General features: G+C 38.4%; 1 protein-coding gene across 1 annotated transcript in view; it reads left to right on the top strand.

Annotated features, from left to right (window-relative positions):
* nell2a (neural EGFL like 2a) overlaps positions 1-24,939 on the top strand; it is a 92,537-nt gene that overhangs the window by 15,589 nt on the left and 52,009 nt on the right. Inside the window, exons 6-12 of the mRNA XM_017484633.3 lie at positions 1,624-1,696; positions 1,795-1,877; positions 3,196-3,324; positions 5,577-5,679; positions 8,525-8,616; positions 10,410-10,512; positions 12,030-12,158. Coding sequence (XP_017340122.1) covers positions 1,624-1,696; positions 1,795-1,877; positions 3,196-3,324; positions 5,577-5,679; positions 8,525-8,616; positions 10,410-10,512; positions 12,030-12,158 — 712 coding nt within the window. The remainder of the gene's footprint in view (positions 1-1,623; positions 1,697-1,794; positions 1,878-3,195; positions 3,325-5,576; positions 5,680-8,524; positions 8,617-10,409; positions 10,513-12,029; positions 12,159-24,939) is intronic.

Below are 24,939 nucleotides of genomic sequence, written 5' to 3' on the forward strand. Positions count from 1 at the left end.
TAAACATGCTGCTGTTGGGTGTGTGTGTGTGTTTGTGTGTGTGTGTGTGTGTGTGCATGCAGGAGTCTCTTTGAGATAATTGTTGCTCCAGGTTGTTAAGCTTCTCTAGTGTTAATTGGCAGATGAAGGGAGTCTTGGAGGTCATTTTCACATCTTAACGGGTGTTCATCAGCCCCCGCCCACTTCTCTGTCTCCATGGAGCCATTGAAAAACACTCAGATGTTCATCCCATTTCATTTCAAAGAGAAAACAAAAAGAGACAGCAACACAATATTAGAACATTTATATGCGTAGTCTGTATACTCAAATTACTTTTTGAGGACTTGCTGCTTCTTTTATGTATGTTTACTGGTTGATTTTCTATTTTGTAATAGTTTTTGAATATTTCTCAAGAGCAAGCAATATTAACATGGAAAAAAAAAAAAAATTTTATTAGCAGCAGGTCTATGCAGAAATGATTCTCCACTTGTTGACCTTGCATGTTGACTCTAATGGAAACGATCAGTGCATGTGTCCCCTCTCGTTCTGCACGCGGGAACACTAAATTGCATCCTGAGCCGTTCCATAGTTGAACCGCTCACCTCCATTTCCTCTCGCCGTGCCTTGAAGAATCTGCAAATAGTTTTGTTGGGTTTTGAATTTATGGTTTTTAAATTGAAGTGGCAAGACAATTTAAAAAACAATTTCTCATAAATCGCACCATTCCTCTCCGTCGAGGGGGGATGGAAGCGAGGTGGCTGAGTTGCCATGGATACAGAGTGTCTATGCGTGATGTTGCACTTGTGTAGCTTGGCTGGAGGATAGAAGTTGATCAAATTAATGTACCTATGAGGCAAATTTAATTTGGATCGCATAGTTATGCTTATTAAAGTCAGTCGGTGAGTGAAAGCCTTGCCTTCATATCTTCTCCATCAGTGCTGCAGTTTACATTACATTATGTTCAATTATCACGTTCCCACATGCGTATTAGTCTCAAGCAGGCCTGACAAATGTAACTAATGCATATCTACTGCACAGTTTTAAGAATTCTGGATAACACATGTGATTTAATGAGGGAGAAATATACAGTATAAATGCATGGACCTACTTACATTCCTAATCATGCTAAACAGAACCGAAAATACTTCAACTATATACATTGTAGAACTATTGTTATTTAATATTGTTATTAATTGTATATGATTTTAGGATTCATTTGGGAAACATAGGTGTGAATTAAAAGTATTGACACATTGATAACTGATCCATATATATATATATATATATATATATATATATATATATATATATATATATATATATACGCACACACACACACACACACACACACACACACACACACACACACATATATATATATATATATATATGTGTGTGTGTGTGTGTGTAGCTGTTAGGAAATCATTGGAGTTATCAGAGCAAGGAATTTAAATCTTGATGCTCCAACTGATCCAGACGCATAATGTGAAGTCAAAGCCCTAATCAGGAATAGACAACATAGCACCATAGTTGTCCATGGACCAGTGCTACGTTTAGTGAGGCCAGTGTACACAAATTATACGAACCTCTTAAATCAAAACTGGTTCTTGACCATCTCTGACTGATATCTTTCTGTCATTACAGGGAGTAATGCAAGATGTTCATATAATCGTGATGCCTCAAGGTTATATCACGCAGTGCCCAGATCTTAATCGCAGTAAGTGCGCTCGAGCTGCATTGAAACTACTGCAGTGATACAACATGCAATACAGTCTCTTTTATGTGCTTTCATCTCACTGCATCTCTGCATTTTAGCTTGTCCTACTTGCAATGACTTTCATGGGCTCGTACAGAAGATAATGGAACTCCAAGATCTCTTGGCCAAAACATCCAGCAAGGTAAAATGCATCAGTTGACTATTAATGGATTTATTTATTTTTTTTGGATGTGAACAGCTGTTTAATGATAACAATGTATGTTTGTACTGTATATTTTCAACAAAACACTGATTTCAAAAATAAAATATGCTCTTATTAGGGATGCATTGATACCATTTCTTTTAGACCAAATACAAGCACGAGTACATGTATTTTGATACTTGTTAATATTAATACTAATAATAACGGAATGACTAACGTACTTACTATTAAGCAATCAGGGGTGTCATGGAACATTTTATTTTGCACATTTGGGTTTCCCCTGTTTAAACAGTGGCCATGAAAAGCACACAAATGCATGTCCAAGCACAAATGCTATTAGGCTCGTTCTTTTTAGCATAAGATTGTGAATAAGGTGCATTAGCTAGCTACATTAGTTACCTTGGATCGAGTAGGGTTTCATGGAGAAGAACAGATTTGGTTTTGTTTCTCTTGGGGTTTTGTTTCTCTTCCTTATTTGTAAGTAGCTTTGGATAAAAGCGTCTGCTAAATGAATAAATGTAAATGTAAAGGCGCTTTGTGTACAGCTAGATTTCTGTACGGTACATTTAATTGTTTTCATTGTGTTGGTATCCCTTGTAGTAGCTAAACACCAAGAACAATATACTGGGAAAGAGATGTTATTTTCACTCACCAAATGTAATTTTTATCTTGTTTATCCAGCGTCCACTGCATTGTTGGTTGCTGCCATATGCAGCTAGCAGTGAACTTCTTGTACAGAGATGTACAGAGATGAGATTATTTGTAGTGTAGAAAGATGCTGCAGTTCCTCCTCTTGCTATATTCACAGAGCACAATGATGAAATACTTTGACAGATCACTGTCATTTCGTGTCATTTGTTTAACGTGACGACTTGCACTAGGCTTGTATCACATAGTATCACATATCACATATCAAAAGTTTGCATCTTATTTTTTTATGAGTATGGGTATCACTAAATGAGTTCAGTATGGAATGGTTTCCAGATACCAGTCTCAGTACCGAAGCATCCCTACTTTTTATTCTAACATCTGAGTTGCAGCTTTTATATAGTTTGACGTTTCTGAACTCTTGCATTAATTTGTTTGTCATATTGACTCTACATTTATATATCAAGGTCATGCTACCAGCTCATTACCCAAACAAGAGATTTTTTCCCCACTCATATCTCTGTTATGTTAGCTTGCCTGTTGCACCTTATACAGCTACATATATAGTCTTATTTAAAAGTGGGGCTATAATGGGCTGGAGTGACATGTCTGGCCATGCATTTGATTTATTGTGTGTGTTGTGTTGCAGCTGTCACTAGCAGAAGAGAGGATGAACAGTCTGGATAACTGCTTTTGTGAGCGGACATGCAGCGTGAAAGGGGAGACCTATAGGGAGGAGCAGGTCTGGACAGATGGCTGCAAGAACTGCACATGCTTGGTGCGTTGAGCGTCCTCTGTGTATGGAGATCCCAGCAGGGCATCGCTGCCTTTGTTATAGGCGACGGTTCCACCCCTGAGGGCGCTAAGTGGGGAAAGGGGATATAATGGGAGAAGGGGCACAGAAAAGGGATTGAAATGGTTTGTTTTTGTCAAGAAATGCTGGGAAATTTGTACAATGCCTGGATTAAGCTGCATAATGAGGCTCCCTTACAAGTGGCTTTACTGTGCATCCTGACAGTGCCTGCTGCACAGTGGTTGTAAACACAAAGTGCTATCGGTGTACACTGCTTTGGGTCTATGAATCAGTTCTGTATACTGAGTAGTTATTTAAGATCTCTCTCTCTCTCTCTCTCTCTCTCTCTCTCTCTCTCTCACACACACACACACACATAACTTACAGTGGTGCTTGAAAATGAGAATTTTCTATATTTCTGCATAAATATGACCTAAAACGTAATCAGATTTCTACACAATTCCCAAAAGTAGATAAAGAGAAGCCAATTAAACAAATGAGACAAAAATATTATACTTGGTCACTTGTTTATTGAGGAAAATGATCCGATATTACATAATTGTTAGCGGCAAAAGTATGTGAACCTTTGCTTTCAGTATCTGGTGTGACTCCCTTTTGCATCAATAACTGCAACTAAACGTTGCTTGTAACTGTTGATCAGTCCTGTATATCGGCTTGGAGGAATTTTAGCCTGTTCCTCAGTACAGAACTGCTTCAACTCTGATGTTGATGGGTTTCCTCACATGACCTGCTCGCTTCAGGTCCTTCCACAACATTTCTACTGGATTAAACTCAGGACTTTGACTTGCGTGGCCAATCCAAAACATTAACTTTATTCTTCTTTAACCATTTTGTGTAGAATGACTTGTGTGCTTACGATCATTGTCTTGCTGCATGACCCACTTTTTCTTGAGATTCAGTTCATGGGCATACTTTTGTAACTCACAGATAATGTCAGGTAATATCATTTTCCACAATAAATAAATTGTTCAATGTGGTTCTCTTTGCCTAATTTTAGGACTTGTGTGAAAATCTGATGAGGTTTTTGGACATATTTATGCAGATATATAGAAAATTCTAAAGGATTCCCAAACTTTCAATTACCACTGTAAATTGTCTTGTTTAGGGTTAGGGGAACCAAGAGCTGCCTTGGCATAGACTCTACAAGTATCTGTCCTTGAGGGGATGAACATCATTCTTCCAAAAGATATTCTCTTAATTAGTGTTTTAATGATGAGGGTGGAGAATGATGTCCAACACATCATTCTTGTAGATGTTCATTTGGGTTGAGATTTGGTGACTGTGACTGTGAAGGCCATAGCATATGCTTAATATAAATTTTATTCTCACCAAACCATTCAATGAGCTCTAGTTTCCTGTAGAGTCAAGTGGACACAAGCCATGCCAGCAACATGTGTAATACAGCGTAACAGAGCCACCGGGTTTTCCTTTTGTTGTGTGTGTGTGTGTGTGTGTGTGACTAGTTAAATCTCAGTACACATGTATATACATGCCAGGGCAAGCAGGAAGCAATCTGCAATTACCTAATTAGCTGCTTTCATCCACTTACACAAAACCTGCGATGTGAACTGTGGTATGAAAGGTTAATTAGCAGCAGGTCATTACTTCTCTCATTGCTATATGCTGTATCTCCTTTTTTATTACGTGTACATATCCAGAAAATATGGCTGTCTACTACAATGTACCTCACTATATATTAGTGATGTTTTCCGGAACAGCACACACTGTGTTCAGCTTCTTAATACTTTTATAAGCACAGCTTGTAACTGACGTTGTGTACACTGAAAGATGGCATATGTTGTTTTCTATTTGGAGCAGCATAATTTTCTTTTGATATGGACGGTTTGAGGCTTACTGAAAGGCTCCCTATGTGATATTAGTGAAGAAGTGTAAGAACACAAAGCAGTGAACTGCTCAGAAGTAAATGCCTGCTGCTGTGATGCAGCTGGGTCGACATGCTTCTCTCCCCGTGTTCCCAGCATGTGTGTTGATAAGTTTTTCCTTGGAGTGTACCCTTGCCCTGTATATTTTTGTGTTTTTCCTGCTCTAGCGCATCTACATCAACTCAAGAGAGTCCCTGTTAATTAGGTGGCTAATTGGTTCAGATGTATTAGAGCAGGCAAACAGGTCGGGGACCTCGACATCAATCAGCCGTATGGATTCTTATTTGGGCTTTGAATGTTAGCATGATGTTCTCCACTTTCCTGCCTTTTCAGAATGGTACAGTCCAGTGTGAAGCCATCGTGTGTCCCCCTCTGGAGTGTCCTGATGGTTCCATTGCTGCCTATGTGGCAGGAGAGTGTTGCAAAAAATGTCAGCGTGAGTACCCGCACACACACCACACACAAACACCTCCTACCTCTTCTTCCATGCACTCATCCACTCCTTGCTGCCAAAGTTGCCTTTTTCTTCCCTCACACTCCCACATATGTACACACACATAGAAACTGAAGATACTATAGCAGTGCTTTTCATCTCACGCCCCCACAGGGTTGCCTGACAACTGACCACATCTCCCAGTTGCTTAGCTACATGCTTACTGTGTCTCCAGTGGTGTCCTCCCGTACATATACATATCCAAATAAATTATTCACGAGCTGGCAATAAAGTGCAGCCCTCTGGGGTGTATGCAAATGGAAACCTGAATTTAAACCTCTTGGCCTAAGAGTGGATCTTTCTAATATTAGATTCATTCGAGTCTATGAATGTAATCTCAATTCCATTGCAATCAGAAACAATTTGATTTAACTTCCCAAAGCATATAAATGCTGGTGAACATGTTATCTCATTCCAAGAGCCACAAGTAAACCATAAAGCAGCATAAAGCTCATTGTTTAATATTAGCGCTGAGTGTTTTCCTCTTTTTTTTATTAGAATGGTAATTTTTCTTATTTTCACTTTCAGCTGTACACAAATTCTGCATCTTTGCTCAGTGCGTAATACTTCTAGACTCACCCCTTCAGCTTCCATTTCCAGATTAATAAGATCATTAATAAATGGCTTTATGCTAATACAATTTGAAGAACACAATATATCAGTCCCCTCCAGGATTTCGAGAATTTGCGTTCATTTCGCAGAAATGAACGCAAAATCAAGCAAACACCAAGATATTCGGAGGAGCTTGCCATTTTTCAAAATTACCGCAGATTTAGGCCAAGACGTGTCATGTGACATCATTGTTCAATTGCAATTTCACCAGTTCAACAGCAACAACAAAAAAACTCAGCAAGTTGCAAATTTTGAAAAAAGCAGCACCAAAATCAAACATTTTTGGTTGCAACAACCACAAAAAACTGTACAAATCCTGAAATCCTGTACAAGACTGATATATATACAACATACATAAATACAATATATAGTAAATACCCAACGTTATGGAGCTGTCACAAAAAAAGACTTCCTTTGTACAGGCTTGTGAAGGAATTAAAATGATATGCTTCATATTTATGAATCAGTCAGGTTTTTTTTCTTCCAGTTTCTAGAATTTCCCCGACATTTTCTTCCAATTTATTGGAGATTCTCACTCATTAGCTAGCTCTCCCTGTGATGTGACAACTTTCAAAATACTTCCTCTAAGGCACGTGAAGCCAGTCACCACATCCTTTCAAACTGCTGCTCATGCTACATCACGGGGTAGTGTAACACACTTGAAGGTGCTATCTGCCCTGTTCCGCATACAGGTTGTTCTGATTAACAGTGGAGATTGCCTTTCCTCCAACTCAGAAAGTTGGACCAATTTTACTTTCTTGGACTCAGTCAGACAGTTTTAATACTTTTTGGTATTAAAATGACCTGAACATTGCTCCTTCCAGTAAATATTTAAACATTGAGTCATACTGAGTCATAAGGGCTAAGGGTTACTGTACTTTTGAGTTTTGCGGCCAATGTTAACTGAAAACATATACCACACCGTGTATGTTTTGAATCCAGACAGTATCCATACAGTATCTGGATTCATTATTCCACTCACGCCTCACGTACAATGCTTTAAAACTAAACCTTCTGATCACTTTCCTAGTGAACATAAACCTGTAACAAGAGGGGTTCAATCCACTGCAGTCGGTTTAATGATTTAAGTTTCAGTTGGATTTTATAGTTGAAGTGACATCTATCTTATGATTCTAGCTAGTAGTAGGGGCTTTGTAAGAGTTGTGTATTGTGTAAGCTCTATTGCTAGCTAATCATTTTCCACTATCGCTGTGGTGTATTATCTTCCACATGAAGACAAACAAAGCACAAATTAGCTGAGATTTTTGTTCAGTATGACAGGACAGTGCTAAAGCGCTTTTTCGTTATAAATTCGACACACAGACAGACACACACACTGCTGTCTTTTCTTTGTACGTGCCCTTAAAAAAGTGAAAAAAAAGATAAGCACCTCAACAAATAATGTTTGCTGTGTTTTGAAATGCCATTGCTGTCATGGTATCCAGTTATGACTTTCTTGTGAGGTACTTTGTTCATATAGTTTTGTGATCTTCATCTTTTTGGTTAGTTTGTTGTCAGTAAAGTCCTAGCACCAACTTTCAAAGTTTTGTGATATTTTTGTCAGATTCTGGCCATATGTCTCATTTGCACAGAATGGGAAGCAAAAACAAATGTTTCTTGGGACAGTTGATGAACAAATTGCATGACAGTTCTATGCTGTTTGGTGTTGCATTTTATCTGGAAACTGGAAAGCAAGATTTTTTTTTTCGCATGCTCTGAGTATGTAGTAGCTCCTTGGCCTTCTCATATGCTTATTGACCTGCTCAAAGCAGAGCCACATGCATTTGTTTAGTTAAGTGCAAGCCCATTTAGAAATCCCCTGCTATGTTCTACATGCTCATAGTGTTTGCAGAAAAAAAAACGACGCTGGCTGGGCACTGTTTTGGTGAAAAAAAGAAAAAGAAAAAAAAAAAAGCAGCTTGGTTTCACTGCTGTCAGGTTGAAAGACAGATAATGATAAAACTCAGCTGGTAGGTTGCCCAGGAATTCTCCTTCTTCTTTTAGAAACAAAAATTTATAACACGGTAACCACAGCTAATGGAGTGCGACACCTCTATGGGTTCTGTAAGTCCTGTGGTGCTTTGACACATAAAACGGCATAAAATCTGAGATTTTTAAAGACTTTCATACTTACTGTGCTTTTCCTGTGTGTCTCTGTGTGTGTGTGTGTGTGTAGCTATGTGCATATTTTTCGGGCAGGAGTTGTCAGAAGGGGACAGAAAAGCTGTGCATCATACCAGTGGATTGTGCCAACTCTATGAATGCAAGGTGAGAGATCAGAGCCTGTATTCTATAATCTTACTATGAAATTCTATAGGAAATTATCAAAATGCATTGCATAGTGTATGTTATCCACCTTATTTTTAGTGTACCCAAGGATGAGTTATCCTGTTTGGTTTGAGCATTTATTAAATATTGAAGTTAATTTACAACTAGATATGGAGTTATGTAGCGTTTTAAAATTTTTAAAAAAAAATAAAGTTTGTATTGTTTTTGTACAGTAACTGATACTATTTGTGCAGTTCAGTTAGGGATAGTCGTAGTAATGACTGTTAACCTGACCGTTAGCCAGACAGCCAACACTATGCTTTACATTTGTATTATAAAGAAAATCATAAGATGATATAATTTTTACCCTTTTATTTACTTACCCGGGAGCACGGTGGCTTAGTGGTTAGCACATTTGCCTCACACCTCCGGGGTTGGGGGTTTGATTTCCACCTCTGGCCTGTGTGCATGGAGTTTGCATCTTATCCCCATGCTTCGGGGGTTTCCTCCGGGTACTCTGATTTCCTCCCGCAGTCTAAAGACATGCATTGTAGGATGATTGGCATTTCCAAATTCTCTGTAGTATGTGAATGGGTGTGTGAGATTGTGCCCTGCAATGGGTTGGCACTCTGTCCAGGGTGTCCCCCCGCCTTGTGCCCCGAGTCCTCTGCGATATCCCCCAGGCTCCCCAAGACCCTGTGTAGTATAAGTGGTACAGAAAATGGATGGATGAATTTATCGATTTTCTTGCTCACAATAATATTTTCTTGCCTTTAACTTAGACTGTACAGTTTCACGACATTGGATATAACATGAGGTTATACCATTGGGTAGTATATACATAATAATGTTGTAGATCCTATGTACATAGTGTGCTACACTATGTGACCAAAAGTATGTGGACACATGACCATCACACCCATATTTAGCCTTCTCCAAACTGTTGCTGCCAAGTTGGAACCAGAGAATTAAGATTTCCCTTCACTGGAACTAAACATGACAATGTGCACAACGTGAGCTCCGTGAAGACATGGTTTGACAAAATTGTTGTAGAAGAACTCAAGTGTCCTGCCCAGACCTCAACCCCACTGAACACCTTGAACACTGACTGCACCCCAGGCTTCCTCACCCAGCATCAGTGCCTGATCTTACTAATGCTCTCATGAGCATAAATCCCCCAGCTATGCTCCAAAATCTATTAGAAAGCCTTCCCAAAAGAGTGGAGGTTATTATGACAGCAAAGGTGAACTAAATCTGGAATGGGATGTTCAACAAGCACGGGTGTGATTTGTCAGGTGTCCACATACTTTCGGCTATATAGTGTATTTACCCAGTAGAACTTTATTTGGGACTCTGCCGCAATATGTACATGTAGTATCAATTTTAGAGCATAATTAGAATTTATATGTAATAATTAATTTGATTTTAAACAGTAGACATTTATACACAATTTTCTACGCTCTGCTTATATAGCCAATAGGTTTGACAAGTTTGGGTACATATAAATATTATGAAATTTTATTCGGACAGTCCTAAATCTTAATGACATGATCAATGCGGCTATGGCCAATCAAATGGAAACCAAAGAGAACCTAAAAGTTTCACAGTAACCTATAACTTGCTTCTGTATTTGAAAATAAGGTGGTTACTGTAGGTTTATTGTGCAGTTTATTATTAATATTATTATTATTATTATTATTAATATTATTATTATTATGTCTTCAGTGCAGAACTACCTTTGGTACTTTAATCCAAAGACACACAGCTTAGTCAGGTGTGTTTTATTATACCAGGACCGCACGATGCACAAAGTCCAGAACAGCGAGTGCCCCGAACTCAACTGTCCAGAAACACAGCAGGTCACTCTTACTGACAGATGCTGCAGAGTGTGTAGAGGTGAGTCCGATCTACATCACTGAATGTTCATTTTGGGTTTTTTTTTTAAAACAGGGAGTGAGAGAAAGAACACAAGTATACCCCAATTTTGTGTGGGTAGGTGACAAGAACAAATTGAATTGAATGCTGCAATGATAAATGAGACTCAAAGTAGATGGACAAGTGAGATTAAAATAACTGATGACAGTCTTTCCCAATTAAAATGTCACTCATTTATGGTAATACATTGTGATGAGCTTAATGCAGTGTACAGTATTATAAGCACTCACAGTCGAAACACTGCAAGGAAATTCAAAATATACTTCATTTATGGCTTACATATTAGATCTACCTTTAGGTCTTGTACTTTCCAAGCCATTTTCACTCATTTTATGGTTGAGACCAAGGCTGAGAAATGTAATAAAAAAAAATTCAATTTTGCTCTGCTCTGAGCAGAACCAATAGTTAAACCTTTCCACTGTCGTGTTTCTATTCCAACCTAAATGGGTTAGAACAAAACACACACACACACACACACACACACACACACACACACACACACACACACACACACACACAGAGGCTATAAAATGTTACTGTTTGTGCAATAATTTACCAGAGGTTGTTATTTTCTATATAATAGTATAATAGTGTTACCCAATTCCTCATTTAATATTGCACAGACATGCTAGCAGGCTAAATACCCATCCCTAGCTAGCTTTTCTTTCATTCTGACAACAAGCAGGCTTGGTTATTTTTCTCATATCACCATTAACATGAATGAGAATATATGTGGCGGGAATGTTTATAGTAAATTTAATTCACCTTGTTTCTTCACCTATGAATTGCCTTGTAACTTTACCCTGTGCTGCATAGCATATGTAATATAGCACACTAAAGGAAATTCCACAGTACATAATGTTAATCCATGAGTTTGGTGCTAAGACATAAATAAAAAGCTAAACGGGCTACACAGACAAAAAAAAAAAAGTTCTGTGTAAAGTTACCAGAAATCTGTTAGAAATTCTGTTAGAGAGCTCTTATGGATGCTTATGTTTTTGTTTGTGTTTTTTGTTCTTAACTGAATACCATTCGTTTCTACAGGGTGTTCAAAAAGTCTCCATACATAGGGGAAATTAACACTTTTTAGCAAAATGTATCTTTACTTACAAAACATCCTCTACATGATTGCCAATTCTTTCTAAACACACACTGAGTTGTCTCTCTCAACTTTGGCTCCCAATTTGGGAACAGTGTCGTGTGTGATGTGTAATCCATCACAACCTTACGACAGCTTCCAGATCGAGCCATGAGAATGATTTCAATACGTTCTTCTTTTATCAAAGCTATTCTTAAAGTCTATCTGAAAAAAGAAATAAATAAACCAAGTATGAAAAATTTTGGAAGAAATTTTGCTGAAAAGTGACACCCTATAGTTTTTGTTTTCATTCCTCAAGTGGGTTTGGAGCCCTGGTTTAGACATTATACACTTTATCATTGGCAGTAGTTATGACAGTAAATTCCTTTGTGTTCAAAAGGCCATGATTTCTGTGCGGAGAGCAACGCCTGCATGGATCACTCAGACTGTCTGAATCTGGACGCAGGATCAAGCTGCAGCTGCAAAGAGGGTTTCCGCCCGCTCCGCTCAGACAACGCATACTGTGAAGGTAAGCTGTTGGGCAGCTGCTCCAGGCGTTTTACATTTACTCAGGTAATGATGTACCATCAGATGATATACTATTCAGATGAATAACCTTCATCTGGAAGGTTTACTGGCTCTCTAACTGTTGCCAATGGAATATTGTAATATACTGCATATTACCAAGTCATGCATAGCAAGGGCATCCCCAGATAATGTCCCTCTTGCTAATTGGATTTTTACCAATTAAAATGACATGAGACGAGAGGCTGGTACAGATGAACCTATAAAGACAAAGTAGGCTAACCTCAAATTCCATTTTCACCTGAGTTATTTTAAGGGAGTCATATCTTGCTTTTAAATGCTCTGTGAAGTCCTAATGAACACAAAGTAGCGATTACGTTTGACTTTTTATTCCTTATCAAGTCAGACAGGATTCCTTTCATTAACACTGGACATGGTCTGTATTCCTCCGACTGCGCTAGACTAACATTTAACTGTTAGGTAATTTAAAAAAATGAGGTTAATTACCTTGATGCATAGCCTTCACTGACCCATGGTTACACAGCAGACTAATCTGGATGTGATGGACATATTCCTCCTTGCCACACCTTTCTCAGACAGTTAACGTCCACCATCAGCAGGAGTGTGTCATGAGTGTCTCACCTACACCTGTCCATGTTTTCCTTTTCAGTCCCCTTACTGTCTGACCTACTTTCTTAGCATGGCTAATGAATTGAGCCGATTGGTTCGGAGAGCTTCGCCCTGCTTTGCCTTTACCACTGCGCGGAGCAGACAGATATGTAATGAGCGCAGTTCATCTCATCCAAAAATAAACCCTGCACCATGCATGGGCCATCAGTCACCCCTTGCTGCTTTTACATACGCCTCATGGAAATGGGTGTCAGGTAATTACACAAGAACAGGAGAATATGCATAATTAAAATATGCTATCTTGCACACTGATTTAAAATTAATGGAGAGTTCAGCGGTCCTTACTAGGTTAAGCTCTACTTCAACTAATGGACTAGCTTGAAATTAATTCTATATCCTGCAGTGTTTTGCCCAGCTAGACGCTATTGAGTTGAGTTTTTTTTATACAGAAAGCCTGCTAAAAAAATGCCATGGAGAAATTAGTACTTACATTGTAATTAGTTTTTATATGTTAAAATAATGTTATCAATAGAGAATTGATTTTTAAAAAAAAAACTAATTGGTAATTACCACAAGAACCAAAGTGTAACCTAGAAATGTTTCATTGGTGAAAGTCATACTGCCCTACTTAACTTGAAGACCAATTCATCAGATTTTCCCCCTCATTTGGGTGAAGCCTGATGTGCTTAGAGTAGCAGGAAAACAAAATTATATTTTGTGTTCCTCTTATACCAGTGTATGATTTTATAAGGACTAATTGTTATTGTTAATTGTTATTTATAAGAACAGTTAATTAAACACGCTGTGTAAAGCGAATCTAATTTAAAGAATGACTATAGTTGCTACTATGGCCTTTGGACTGCAATTACCAAATACAATTTTGCACTCAGTCTCCTTTAGTGAACAGTGGACTAGTTCAACAAAGACTTCATGTGAAAACCATAATGAACTTTCTTTTACTTTCACACTATCTGTTTCACACTATCACTACCCAGATGAGGACGGGTTCCCTTCTGAGTCTGGTTCCTCTCAAGGTTTCTTCCTCTTAACATCTTAGAGGAGTTTTCCCTCACCACCGTCTCCACCCGCTCGCTCAATAGGGATAAATTCACACACTTAAAATCTGTATCCTGTGTTTATATGTTTCTGTAAAGCTGCTTTGAGACAATGTCCATTGTAAAAAGTGCTATACAAATAAAATTTAATTGAATTGAATTAAAGACCATAAAGACCTGCTTAAAAAACTGTGATTGTGATGATCATCCGTGACAATGGCTTACCACCATGTGATTAAAATCTGAAACGTGTTAGGTTTGATTCGAAAATGACGGCATTTCCAATAAGGAAAAGGTCAATCCTCTGTTGGAATGAGATCATTTTGAAATGTTAACTGCATTCCAGTAAAACAGTTTGAGTAAACACACATACGTAAAGCATTTATTGCACTCACATTTGAACTTTCCTTGAAGGCAACAGTTAAGCAGCTATTTTCGAGCATTATTATGCAAGTTCAAAGACAGTGACCTGTAATGCCTTTTTAACCTTTTTAAAATTGTATTTCTCCAAAAAAATAAAGTTGAGGCAACTTTCAACCTAGAGGCAGTGAGCTACTCGAGTTTCAAAAACCCTCACCTCATTAATTCCTTGTTGTTTCTAGTTCTTCAGCATCCTCTGAGATGCAGGGGTACTCTTTTGTGGGTGGCAGAGACAACGGAGAGCTACTTCTTTAAAGTTGTCATCCACATCGCTGCTCTCGAAATAGACTCTGACGATGAGATCAGTCCCCTTTCAATTTTTCATGTGGTTGGTGGAAGGGCAGAGACTCAGGGGGATACTCTTTAGAAGCAGAGTGCTGCTCTGTCAGACAGAAAAGCAGGGGGCCTCAGTTCCTCCCCTCGCTCGGTGCACTCAAATAGAAGCTGAATTTTCCAACACAGCAAACACTGGTTTGGGGGGAATCATTACGTGTATGTGATAAACTGGGATGCTGAATGTGATCACAGCAGGGCTGTAGTGCTCACTGATATGCAACAGGAGTGGACAGATAATGAGTTCACCCACTGTGTAGAGTACAAAATCATCCCCATATGTCTACATGTTGTGTGTGTGTTTGTGTGTTTTTAAATTCTGCAACACTTCCCAAAACAGTTATTAAATGTCTTAGGGCATCAACATTTTTATACCTGTATTTATCTTACCAAATATACAGGGCGTCTGTTAAAAGTTTCTTTTTAATCACACACCTTGGATTACACAGAATAGAGATATTTTATATGAAAATACATAGTAAGTAGACCGTTGGCATACAAATAGTTCAATTTTGTCATCTAAACACATTTATTTAAAAAAAACAAAAACCTAAAGGATTTTGCTTTCTATCGATAGCTAGTCTCCAAGGGGGAATCCAGTAGAATAGTTCAGGACAAATGTCTCAGAACCTGTTGAAAGGCTTTGTTTGATTGAGTTTGAGTGGAAAATGTCAGTAGGTGGAGGAAGGTTAATTGGCGTTGGCTGAAGAGGAGCAACCAAATCCCAAATGTAATTACAGCTGAGGTGAAGTCAGGGAGAGAGCGCCGAGTGGGCGAGGAGGATGAACTGACCACGCTTTCGTCAGAGTGACCTTCAGGGCATGTGCACACAGAGTCGTTGTATGGGCAAAGAGATCACTTTAAACCAGCAGCACACTGAAATCGAAATCCTAAGCGCCACCAGCCATCCACAGCATAACATAAGCAGACAAGTACAGAATATGGATTCACAGGAGATTTAAAGTCCTTAATCTTCTAAATAATACCTCTTATATTAGTTTCACAGTAGTTATTGAATAATATGGCTTATGATATTATGAATAACTGAATAATAAGTTGAGAATTTAAGATGTTAATTATAGGCACCCAGCAAGCAACTTAGCTCTGCTTAGCATGCGGCTTTATTTCTACATGTGGCATTAAGGATTTAGAGGGGATTTAGCTGGAGATGACTTCTTGACTGGACTTGTTCCTTTTTAACCCTTTAAACTTTCAATATTTACTCTTTGCTTTCACAGCATACATTTGAGTTTACTGAATAATGTTGATTAGGATGATTAACTGATGAGCAGACTTCAGTTATTACTGATTACATAAAATTCTGTATGGATTCCTTGATACCGGTAAAGACTACCAGAACATACCCAAATACCCATACCCATACCCAAAACCTTGGATCAACTCATCTCTAAAATCTCTTTTCCACAAGAGAAAACTTGCCTTTAAGCAGAAGGACTTTGCTGAAATATTTAAGGCTAAAAAGAAGTATAAAAACAAATTGGAGCAGGACTTTGCAAATATGAACACCAAACAGGCTTTTCAGTGAGTCAGGTCTCTTACTGGACAAGCCGTTAAACAGACAGCCTCTGAACCAGATCCCACCACCTTTGCTGCAAATCTTAATCATTTCTATGCCCGTTTTGATACCTCTGATTTTTCAGCAAAGTGTGATAGCCTTTTGGATTCTTTGCCTTCTCAAGAGCTGGATTATGAGTCCCTTCTAACTAAGCAGGATGTCTATTTCCAGCTTATTAAGTGCAAACTGAATAAGGCTCCCAGGCCAGATGGAATTCCAGGTCAGGTCTTGAAAAACTGCGCTCTGGAACTAACCCCCATTCTTCATTCTCTTTTTCTTCGATCACTTTGTACTTCAACAATACCAGTCACATGGAAAACATCAGTTGTTATTCCTGTTCCCAAAAAACCTCACCCAAGAGAGTTAAATCACTACAGGTCAGTGTCATTAACTTCGATCATAATGAAATGCTTTGAGAAAATGGTTCAAAACATTATGCTTCCATATGTTTCATCCTTTTTGGATTGCCTCCGATTTGCATATAAACAGAAGAGAGGTACAGAGGATGCAGTGGCTTTTCTCTTGCACTGTTTACTTCAACACCTGGATATTCCTGGGAACTATGCCAGACTTCTTTTCATTGACTTTAGCTCCGCCTTTAACTCAATTCAGTGTCATCAGGTAATCAAGAAACTACAGTGTCTGCAAGTCCCATCACCACTAGTACACTGGATTTATAATTTCTTTTCTAATAGACCACAAGTGGTAAAGGTAGACAATGCATTATCGCCCATTATTGTTCTCAACACTGGCGCCCCTCAGGGGTGTGTACTTAGTCTACTTCTTTATATTCTCTATACAAATGACTGTCAGAGTCCAGTCACCACCACTCATTACTTTAAATATGGAAATGATACTGCCATTCTTGCATTGCTTAAAAAGGACAATGATTCTTTTTTGGACTTTCAACGCTCCATAGCTCATTTTGGTACATGGTGTGATGATAACTTTCTCCACCTTAATATCGAAAAGACTAAGGAACTGGTTTTTAGTTCTTCCAAAACACTGACCCATCCTTCCAGTATTACCATTGATGGAGAGATGGTTGAAAGGGTGGAGCATTTCAGATATCTGGGCATTACATTGGACAAACATCTCAACTTCAATCAGCACAGTCTAGGTATTTACAAGTGCTGTCAACAGAGACTCACAGTTATTCGTAAACTTAAATATCTGTCTGTTCAGCCTAGTCTGCTTCTTCTTCTGTATCGAAGCATTATTGAACCTCTTCTTATGAATGGTGCCATTTGTTTTTTTTCCATATGCTAACAGTTACCAATAAGAATAAACTCTTGAAAATAACTAATTAGTATTCCCACCCCCAATTTATCAGACTGTGTCTTTTCATATACACTTTGGAAGGCACATAAAATTTTAAATGATCCAAACCACCCACTTTATCAATATTTCAACCCCCTTACTTCTGGCCGCAGGTATAGACTACCCATGTGCAGAAAGGCCAGCTATGGTAGGAGCTTTGTTCCTATGGCTATACGAGCATTAAACACATAGGTACTCAGCCATTGTGATGACAGTGCATTTGTTGTATGATCCTGATGTTTTTCTTTTTGTCCCCTTCTCCCCTTTATGCCTGTGATTGTTTATGATCGTTTATATGTATGATGTTGTTATGTTTTTGTTTTTCTACGCACCCACAGGAGATACAAATTTCCTCTTTGAGGACCAATAAATTATCTATCTATCTATCTATCTATCTATCTATCTATCTATCTAACTGAATAGTAATAAGCTTAGACTTAAAGGGGTTAACTAAGCATCATCTTCCATTTAAATGCATGAGATGCTTTTGAGAAGCCTCTTTCTTAACAATAAACGCACACACGCACACACACACACACACACACACACACACACACACACACACACACACACACACATGCAAACCGTCAGCACCACTTTGGGTAAATGAGGAGTTTAAATGGGACAGCATAATTCGTTTCCATTGATCAGGCCTAACAGAGTCCATTCTTCTTTTCTGAGCGTTCACAGCATTATTTGCTTTATTGTTCCTTATTTTACCCTGCGATGAGAGGCATCGCATATCGTGAGATGATTTAGTGCCTGTGAGTTTGTGTTAATGAGGCCATAGCAACGGCACGGCTTTCAAACGATGCACTGTTGCCGTCTCCATTTTGTTGACACCTCACTGATTCCTGTTAATGATACAAGGTGCTTTCAAGGTATTCTGTCTCTCTGTCACTTAAAGCCTCCATAGAAAGGACATTAAGGCAGTGTTTTCAAGTGCCTCTCAATGCATGGGTACCTCTTGTGGACTCACACTCTTTAAGAGCTAGTGACTCACAAAGGCTAATTAGAATGAACTAGCCTGACTCATTATTAGATGTGTAGTGTTGTTGTTAATCAAAGCCACTGAAGCGGTGCTGTAACTCAAATCAAGTATTTGGCTGAAGTACCTGCTGGAAAAAGTACATGCTTAACAGAACTGATTAAATCTAGTTAGGGCATAGCTTATTCATACCTCATAATTCAGAGCTTATTATTATTCCTTGACATGTAAAACACATTACTAAAGTATTGGAATGTAGAAATTCAGACAGGATGAAGGCAGTGTTATAAATAATTGGCACTCACATTTGGTATGTGCACCTGTGAGCCCTGTCCATGGCAGCAACACAGCACTTGTGTTAGTGCTGAAGTGATGTTATGTGGTTCAGAGACCTGCTTCTGTTTGGTGCACAATGTAGCATAGAGTGCACGCACACACAGGCACGCACACTGCGTTATTACAAACGCAGCATCGGCCTCCCTCTTACTTCCCAGTGACCAGTGGGAAGACTGAGTCTGAAGATGGCCGACGGGCTCAGTGATTCATACACCCATTCACACACTTTGGACACTTTGGAGATGTCAATCCGCCTACCATGCATGTCTTTGGACTGGATTTTGGATTAAACCGGAGTACCCGCAGCACGGGGTGAACATGCAAACTCCGCACACAAAGGGCCCCAACCCTGGAGGTGTGAGGCGAACATGCTAACCACTAAGCCACCATGTGACACCCCCCCACCCCCCACACACACAAACACACAAACATACACACATAAACAAAAGCACACATAAACACACACACAGACAATGATTGTGCATTTAATGTGCATTATTGTAAGATTAGCACTTGAAAACACTGCCTTAATGTCCTTTCTATGGAGGCTTTAAGTGACAGAGAGACAAAATACCTTGAAAGCACCTTGTATCATTAACAGGAATTGGTGAGTTGTCAACAAAATGGAGATGGCAACAGTGCATCGTATGAAAGCCGTGCCGTTGCTATGGCCTCATTAATACAAACTTACAGGCACTAAAACATTTCATGATGCCAGTTTGACAGTGATTTCCATTTTATAAAGAATTGAAAAGTTTAGAAACAATTAACTAAAGTTGTTGTGAAACACGAAACATTCACAAAATACGTTATTACCTGTTATCACATACAACAGCTATAAACATTAATTTCCTCATCATTTCTCGCTTTTGAAGATAATAAGACAAAAAAGCAGTTTGTCATGTGACCACAGAAACCAGCAAGTCCTCTTCCCTGAGGACTTTCTTACAGTGGAAAACTTACCTCAAGGCACTGATGTGGAAACATCTACCATAAACAGCATTTTTGCAGCAAAACCCAGCAGCCTTCATTATGTTTTTTTGTCTGAAAAGTGTCTCTTATGTAATATGCTGCTTTCCTTATTATCATGTTATTTGTAACATTTTGTGCTGGAAATCTAATGTCTGGAAATCTAAAATGGTTTTGTACAGACTAGATAAACAGTACGTTTACATGGACAATGATATTCCGATATTAACCCGATGAAGACGATACTCTGATTAAGAAACTAGCATGTAAACAGTGATTATTGATGACCTTAATCTGACTAAAGTCATACTCAAAGTAAACACAAATGGAATTAAGACATGTGGAGTATTCCTGTTTTAGTCGCATTATCGACGTGCATTATAGACATGTACACACCTTAATCACACTATTAACGTCGTGTGGGAGTTTTCACCGCATTTTGCAACAGGACACGTACCCACACCGTTTGACGGCAACAAGAGAGCATGACTTCAAGCAAGACGGCACATTTTTGGTCCGCGTGGGAAACGATTGTAATGTTAAGAATTCTGAAAGAAATGGATATTATGAAGTGCCTCGATGGCCGTAAGAACAGGAATGTTGCTGGAGAATTTGTATTCGCAGTCGTCTGTTTGCACGTATAGTATGACAAATAATTAGCCGCACTTGGAGCTTTCGTAAAATGAAAAATTAAACCCAAAACTGTATACGGTACCACAACGAAGACGAACTGTATGTTGATACGTGAAATTCTGCAGGAAACATCGGACGGCGTGGTGTGGGGACGTAATGACGTGACGTTAATCGATCTATGTTCTATAACATGTAAAACAGGAACATGAAAGGAATATTCTAATAATAACTCATGTAAACACCTTAATCAGCATATTGTCTTATTCAGAATAAGGTCAATAATTAGATTATTGCTGTCCATGTAAACGTAGTCAAAGTTTGTACTAAAAAAATAGGTTGCCTAAGACTTCTGCACAGTACTGTACGTTAATCTCATTTGGCTGATATTTTTATTCAGAGTGACTTACAACTGAGACTCCAATCAGTACACCGATGCCTTCACCACTGTGCCATAGTTGTTACTGTGGAAATGATAACATTATTAAAATGAGTATATTAATATAAAACTGTGATTTTCCTTGCAAGGGGTATTACTGCCAGAGACTGTGCTGTTACAGAACATTATTATTCACACTTTAATCATTATATCATCCATTATACTTCAATCATTATAAACTTTTCATGCTCATAGGAGAAATCTTCTGTATAATTGTAGAATGGCTTATTCCTTCCACAGAGACCATTCAAGAATGAAATTAGGGGCTCTGTACTGTATGGGCCAAATTGGGATTTGTTTGGTGCCATTTCCTTGAATAATATTGATGAAAAAGTTTTGATATTGGAACCACTCTGGACCTGAACATACTCCGTGGTCCTTTTCTCTGTTCCTCTATAAACATAATGTTTGGGTTTTGATTTGAGTTTTATACATTGTGTGTTTCTTAGCAGTTCACTTAGGTTTTGATGTTGGGTGTTGGACATAATTTTGAAATAGCGACTGCAGAAATTTGCAACAGTGTCGCTAGAGGCTGAGCAGAATGAGAAACCAATACAAGAATTTTGAAACCTGTTGAGTGAATGCTTTTTCTATCATAGCTATAAAAATAACTCTCAGTTTGGTCCACATAGAGTGCCGTTGTGTTATCTGAAGAGTTCTGAAAAGACACTTGGAAATGAAAAATGCTTGTTAGCAAGTATGAAAGCTGTTATAATAATATAACTGCATCAGAGACACTGCAGGAAATCAGATTAGCTATTTAGAATGGTGGTGAATTGCGCTGTACTCTATTGAAAACATAAATCTGCTTCCAGCTTGGTTCAGTGTCTTCTCCTTCTGGCTCCGTATCGTCAATCCACTACGATTCTTCATCTGTATAATCAGATATTGCCCTTGAACAATAATCAACCTCCTCGGTGCCATCATAGTCTGTCATTTTGCAGAGTAAGCAGCCAAAATGTAAATAAATGTAAACTACAACAACATGTTAACTGGCCCTCGCTGTAGGCTACAACAACACAAACTGAATCCCAGTGGGAATGAAACATGGAAGTACTCAGATGACCTACAACATCTACAAGCACCATGTTTGTGCCATTTTAACATGCATCCAGATAGTATATGTACTCACCTTCCACTTTATTAGGAACACATGTACACCTGAGCATTCATGCAGTTATCTAATCAGCCAATCATGTGGCAGCAGCACAGTGCTTAAAATCATGCAGATACAGGTCAAGAGCTTAGAGTTAATGTTCACAAAATACAAAAGTTCTGTGGGTGGAAATGCCTTGTTGATGAGAGAGATCAGAGGAAAATGGCCAGATTGGTTTGAGCTGCCAGGAAGGATAGAGTAACTCATATAATCACTCTTTACAACCGTGGTGAACAGAAACGTGTGTCAGCATGTGCAAAACATCAAACCTTCAGGTGGACGGGCTACAACAGCAGAAAAACAAGAATCTGAGGCTATCATGGGCACAGGCTCAACGTTTACATACACACAAATGTGTGTGTGGCAGTTTCCTAATAATGCATTCACATTATCTATCATGTGAGGAAAAACAAACTCCCTTTCTCTGATGGTTCTGGTTACATAACCATTTTGTGTAACAGCTTTCAGGAAGGTAGCTTTTAGAGGCTTTCAAACATTTGGCTTCTATAACTGCTGTTCTGAACAGCTCCATCTTGGCAAGTCTCTGTAGAAATGTGCTTTTTTTTATCAAAACAATCCGAATGACTTCTCAACAAGTGAATTACTCTATAAAGAATTGTTTTTACAGAATCTTTGCAATTGCCCTTTAAGCAGTTGTTATGGGGATGAATTTTAGTAAACAAAGGACCTGAATGCTGGAAAAGTTATTTTATGGTATTTTATAGAAACAATTGACTTATCTCAGTTTTCTCTTTTCATTTAGGATGTTGACTAAAACTTGCATAGTTGGTTCAAGTTAAGGCGGTACAAATAAGGTAGATATGGCTCTAAAAACATATGATATTTGGAAATTTGCTATTTAAATTTATTTGTTTAGTTTTGATTAGTTAATTTAAGTTAAGATAATATAAGTTAATCATGCATTTTACTAAAACATACATGAACTTTACTATTGCTTTAAGCTCTGATCTCTATTTCTTTAGCACAGATACTGCACATGCATTAGCCTCAGATTTCAGTTTAGCAGAAAAATCAGTATTATTTTTGTCAGTCTAGATTAATTCTTTTAGTGAGTCAATAGTTGTAATTCATTACTGAGTAATTAAAATTGAAATTTTGTGAGATTTCACTGCCTTCATTTACATATTCCACTTGCAATACCTACTACAAATACAGTGTCATCATGCACTTATATAATTCAATATATTTATGTTGCTCAAAACGTTCTGAAAGTTATATACAAGATTGCACTAAGTGTTGTTTGGTTGCACCTCAGGCATCTGTTTACACCATTCATCATTTTCTTATTACTCTGAGTTGTTTGGTTATAGGGTTAGGTTCTGATTGGAATCTTTTGGGATATTCAAAACCATGCATCTCTACAGCTCCAAGGTGCATTAGTGAGTCTCTGCTTTGGTGCCATCAAAATAGAAAAATGACCGAGAAGTTAAAGGAGTGTCTCTCTGTTCATTTATCTTTTTGTGTGAACGAGTCTCTTGACCCAGATCACTCTTGGAATAAAAGTGTGCATTGATTTCACAAGCCTTGTGCTCACAATGCTCCTTCTCGTTTTATGGCTGACATGTGACAGGACGATCAAGAGAATGGAATTACTAATGGAGACAGAAACCCTCTGATTGTGAGGCCTCAGTAATCTCACTGATGTGGCTGAATGCATCACCTCGTTGTGAGAATTGCTTTTAGAGATTGCTGTAATCACTCAGGTGAGATGCGTCTGAGGAGTCTTTGTATCAGTGTATTAGGCTTAAGTCAGATTATTTCAAATAGCAAATGCTGAGTTGAGAAATGGATGGATTGTTTGGCAGATAGAGGAATAGAGGAATACATTAATAAAATAATGCATGGGTGAATGACTGAATGAAAAAGGAACAAACTAAGATTCACAGCTTGTTAACTTGTCTCACGGTTCTACACTATCCAGCACAGTTCTTATCCATCTATCTTTCTATCCTATCTATCCTATCTTGTTTTTGCCAGCTTGTCTGCCATCACTAAAGAGTGATGGATGGCCTTCATCGCTTAACAAGCAAGTGTTAGAGAGAAGATAGTTTGTATATATTGTAACCCTAGTTTTGACAGGTATAGGTCAAAGGTCAAAAAGATACACATTCTAACTCTCTATATCTAGATCAAAGGTCATGATCATAAAAATATGAATAGTTATGTTAAATCTGGATCACATCCATTCGTGACCATATATGGTGCTGCCATGTGTGTTTTTCCGCCCCACACGTTGCGCACACCTGGTACATCTTTTCACATAGAATATGAAACTCTCTGTGGTAGGACATAAAAATATATATAGTTTTGTTAAATCTGGTTCACATCCAAATCGTGACCATACCTGGTACGACCATTTGTTCCCCCCACCTCACCCCACCCCACTCCACACACACACAGACACAAAATGCATAGTCATGTTTTTCCTCTTCACATAGAATATGAAGCTCTCTGTGGTAGGTCATAAGAATATATATAGTTTTGTTAAATCTGGTTCACATCCAAATCGTGACCATACCTGGTACGACCATTTGTTCCCCACCACCCCACCCCACCCCAACCCCTCCCCAACCCCTCCCCACAGAGACAAAAGTTGCATACTCATGATTTTCCTCTTCACATAGAATATGAAGCTCTCTGTGGTAGGTCATAAGAATATATATAGTTTTGTTAAATCTGGTTCACATCCAAATCGTGACCATACCTGGTACGACCATGTGTATCACACATCCAAACAAAAATATGACGCACACAAACGCACTTTATTTTCACATTATTTAAAAGGAATTTAAGTGTTATGTACTAAATTACCATAATTATGAGCACAAGTTGTTAAGTTGACAATCATTTTTAAAATTACGTTTCTCCATTTAGATTGTCTGCAGTAGAATGCAGTCTTTTAATCCAGGAAA

This window comes from Ictalurus punctatus, chromosome 14 (assembly GCF_001660625.3).
Source record: "Ictalurus punctatus breed USDA103 chromosome 14, Coco_2.0, whole genome shotgun sequence".
NCBI lineage: Eukaryota > Metazoa > Chordata > Actinopteri > Siluriformes > Ictaluridae > Ictalurus > Ictalurus punctatus.